General features: G+C 40.4%; 1 protein-coding gene across 1 annotated transcript; it reads left to right on the forward strand.

Annotated features, from left to right (window-relative positions):
• The first annotated feature begins 283 nt into the window (after positions 1–283).
• Positions 284–2470, forward strand: LOC118395499 (heart- and neural crest derivatives-expressed protein 2-like). The gene is made up of 2 exons (XM_035789323.2): positions 284–1380; positions 1798–2470. The coding sequence occupies exons 1-2, from the start codon at positions 727–729 to the stop codon at positions 1894–1896; spliced, it is 753 nt and encodes a 250-aa protein (XP_035645216.1). The 5' UTR covers positions 284–726; the 3' UTR covers positions 1897–2470.
• Positions 2471–4045: the final 1575 nt, after the last annotated feature.

A 4045-nucleotide genomic window follows, 5' to 3' on the forward strand; every position in this document is an offset into this window, starting at 1 on the left:
TCCGCTAACGTTGACATTTGAAGGCAAAAAAACGTCCATACCTCTCATTTTGTTGATGATTTTATAATTTCAATAGTCTAATTAGGCGGTGTATGGATTTTTCACAATCTTATTGTCATTAATAAAATATGTGGAGGCTGCCAATGCTTAAGAGGGGCCATTGAAATTTAGGAGCGAAAACACCCAGCAATGTAGGTTATGTCCCTCCTCCTCTAAGACGTGATTGGCTCAGAGTGGTTTTGACGACATATATTAACCCAAGTCGTTCTAAAGATGAAGCTGTGACATGGAGATCAAACGGATGAATTCTGGTTGTGTGCTCAACTGAAAGGCTGTGTATTGCGTGCAGTGCACACTATAGCAGCTGGGATTTAGAGCTTTTTTGTTATCTGACGCCCTATTTAATGAATTTGGTCTGGAATCCATAGAGTTTGAAGGGGAAAAGCTCGACCCGAAGTGCTTTAGGACGCAGTTCATCAGGCGAAACATGCACTGTCTGTCTCCGTAATGGAAAAGAAGGAACTTTCTCACGTTGGGAATGGACAAATTGAGAAAAACGTGTAAGTAGCTGACAACATTCTTCTATATTCCACACCATAGACCAGCAAAACAGAAAAAAGAACGTCTAAAAACTCATGCATTGCTGAAGTTTCGTTTAGGTGTCTATATTGGACAAATATAAATAGCAGTGCTTTTCAAATGACCAACTGAACCAAGTTACTTTTTATGAGAACAGCCTATTTTCCTAAAAATATTTTGGAGAACCTGACTTTAATCGGAGAGCGCGAACGCGTATTCGTTTCGTGGTTCGGTAGTAGCAGTTTGGTCTACTGCTGTGTCGCCATGAGTTTAGTTGGTGGATTCCCTCACCATCCGGTGATGCATCATGACGGCTACTCCTTCGCTGCAGCAGCAGCTGCAAGCCGCTGCCACGAAGAGAACCCCTACTTCCACGGTTGGCTGATAAGCCACCCGGAGATGTCTCCCCCAGACTACAGTATGGCACCCTCGTACAGCCCCGAATACTCCACCGGGGGCCCAGCGTTAGACCACGCACACTACGGAGGTGGTATCACCGGGGCTGGCGTCGCTGGGATCGGGATGGGACCTCGGCCGGTGAAACGGAGACCTACGGCAAACCGAAAGGAGAGGCGCAGGACTCAGAGCATCAACAGCGCCTTCTCCGAGCTCAGGGATTGCATTCCTAATGTTCCTGCGGATACTAAACTGTCCAAAATAAAGACCCTCAGGTTGGCTACCAGTTATATCGCCTACCTCATGGACATTCTGGACAAGGACGAGCAGAACGGCGACGCAGAGGCCTTCAAAGCGGACTTCAAAAAGACAGAAGCAAAGGAGGAAAGGAGAAAGAAAGAAGTGGTAAGACAAATTCATAATTTCAGTTATGCATACTTATGCAAACATAGAGTAGCCTCCTGCAAAGCTTGACATTATAGATCAGACATTTGCTTATTATCTAGGTTTGTAGTAGCCTATGCTGTGAAACTCAATAGGCTACAACCTTCTTAAGGCCTATAATATTTTGACATAAGCGAGAGTAATACTGGTTTTATGGAGACAAGGTTGCTAAATGATACCTGTTCTAAACTGGCGTTATAAAAGTCTGTAAATATATAATAATTTTCCTAATAATTTAGTAATACCAACTTCATGCTCCCACACCACAGTAGGCCGAATAACAGCCTTGAATGCCGGAGAGAAGTGGTGATAAGTAGCAAGAAAGTAGTATTTCTCGACAACAATAACATACATCTGATTTTTCCTTGTTTCCAACAGAATGACGTTTTGAAAAACACAGCGAGCAGCAATGACAAGAAAACCAAAGGAAGGACTGGTTGGCCGCAGCATGTCTGGGCTTTGGAACTCAAACAGTGAATATCCTTCTTCTCCTCTCAAAAAAAGACTTGAAATGATGAAAAAGTCTTCTTCTAGACTTTTATTTGTACTCTCACGCTATTTAATGGAATATTTATGTGCAATTGCCGCTACGGAGAGTGGATATTTGAAGAGAAAAAAAAACATTCAATTTTTAAGAGGAGGAGATACAACACCCTTTGGTAAGGGACTTTGTCATTGTCTGATGTTGTTGGTTGGATGTTTGTTGTTGTCCCAAGAGTAAATCAAACAGAAATATTGGACACTATGGTGTATGTGAAGTCGTTCTCAATCTATCCCTATCTCTCTTTCTGTCTCCATCTATCTCTCTTTGGATATAAATACCAATGGTGTTTGGCTGATGTCGTGGATGCAGTTCAAGCAAATATTTTATTTGAAAAAAAGTAATGAAGTGTTATGTTGTCATTTTTGTGGTCGTATACAGTATTTGATAGTGTTTTAAACAACTGTTTAGTCCACTCAATTGCACTTCCGTCCAGAGACGTGGAATTTAAATCATATTTGAGATGTAAACAATGTAATTAATTCAATAAACCACTGTTTTTTTTTAAAACAAAGTCAACCACCTTGTTGCATAATTAAAGTGAAAATACGAGGTGGACTTTAAAGGGTTTATTCTATACCACACTCATTCAAAGTAAAATATCGCTTGCAAGGTATGACATATTCTTCAAAAAACAGTAGCTCTTCCCCTCGAATAGAAATAAAAGTATTATATAGCTATAGTAAAAATGAAATCATGCATGTTCTGTTTGATTAGAGGTAGCCTAGGCCTCAATTGTATTATTTCAAACTAAGGCCTATAGGCTTGCCTGGGCTCTCCCTTCCCGAGTCCTGTCAAACAGCACTCACGCGATACATCCACAACAGCTCCTCAAGTAGACACAGAAACATTCCCACGCGCAGGAGAAACTGTCTGTGTCGTGTTTGTAGCCTATTAGAACATGCGGGTTCTGACATAGGTGATCGTGTAGGAGATAAATATAGTCTAAGAAACAGCTTACGACGAAACTAAATATCTATTTTGGTGCACAGAAGATGTATGTGCAGTGCGCCAGACGAATAATTACGTTGTGTTCTTTTCGGTCAGCAATAAGCTGTCATAAGGGTAAATTATATTGTTTACGTCAAACGTATGTTCATGGGGGCTATGACCTATTCAACAGAATCACCAGGAAATGTATCCATGCTTCAACAACATGCAACACAACTCATTGTTGTCATTTTCCTCCTTGATTATAGGCATCTTATTATTATCATGACGGCTACTTTGACGTATAGTATTATTAGTAGGCTGGTGTTACAGACTGATATTATTAGCCCTATCATTTAGATGATTGCTATTACATGCTAATTCCTCATTAACAGCCCTGCTAGTAGTGTAATATTGGTACCTATAGGCTAGTATCGTTGTTGTTGTCATTCAATATCACCAGGATTAAATAAACAAATAGACTAGGCGCACACTACTAGGCTGCACTATCTTGATTATAAGGATTGTAGGCTTACTAATAGGCTAGTATAGTGGAATAATTACTCAACATTGAGACCACTGAGTTAACCACAAGTGTTATATACTCAACAATAACAATGTGTATTATTTATTGCTGCTAGTGACTCCATTTTCCATGTTATAACGTGATTCTCTATTTTAAATATTTTTCTAGTAACTGCATAATAGCTATAGGCTACTCTAATTTGATGGTCTAAGTAAACATAAAACTAGCCTTTCTTTAGGCTCCATGACCAACCCTTCTAAAGATGTAAACATAGTGGCAGAAATAGCATATATAGGCTTGAAATTCCATTGGTTAATTATGGCATTCCACTCTTCTCGCCCAAAACACTAGAGGCCGAGACAGAGCGGAGCCGGGAAAAATGTGTATTTTGACGTTAAAAGCTGGTTGGTCCGAGGAAGGTAGATTGTCGAGGCTCGAGAGAGCGCCCAGCTATCGGATGTTCGTGTGATTGATAGCGTGCCTATCAAAATGCGGCGCTGAAGTGCCTTTTTCGGGTTGGGGGTTGAGGGCGGACGATGAAACCTGTAGCCTTTGCATAAAATCATTTTGGATATGACTAATATCCTACTTTTGATATAAAATAATAGCCTATTGTTCTATAAATAGGC

This window comes from Oncorhynchus keta, chromosome 16 (genome assembly GCF_023373465.1).
Source record: "Oncorhynchus keta strain PuntledgeMale-10-30-2019 chromosome 16, Oket_V2, whole genome shotgun sequence".
Taxonomy (NCBI): domain Eukaryota; kingdom Metazoa; phylum Chordata; class Actinopteri; order Salmoniformes; family Salmonidae; genus Oncorhynchus; species Oncorhynchus keta.

Excerpts from the sequence above, each read along its gene's own strand:
- LOC118395499 (XM_035789323.2), top strand. The coding sequence starts at position 727 with ATGAGAACAGCCTATTTTCCTAAAAATATTTTGGAGAACCTGACTTTA. Across the intron at positions 1,381-1,797 it reads AAAGGAGAAAGAAAGAAGTG|AATGACGTTTTGAAAAACAC; the intron begins GTAAGACAAATT and ends TGTTTCCAACAG.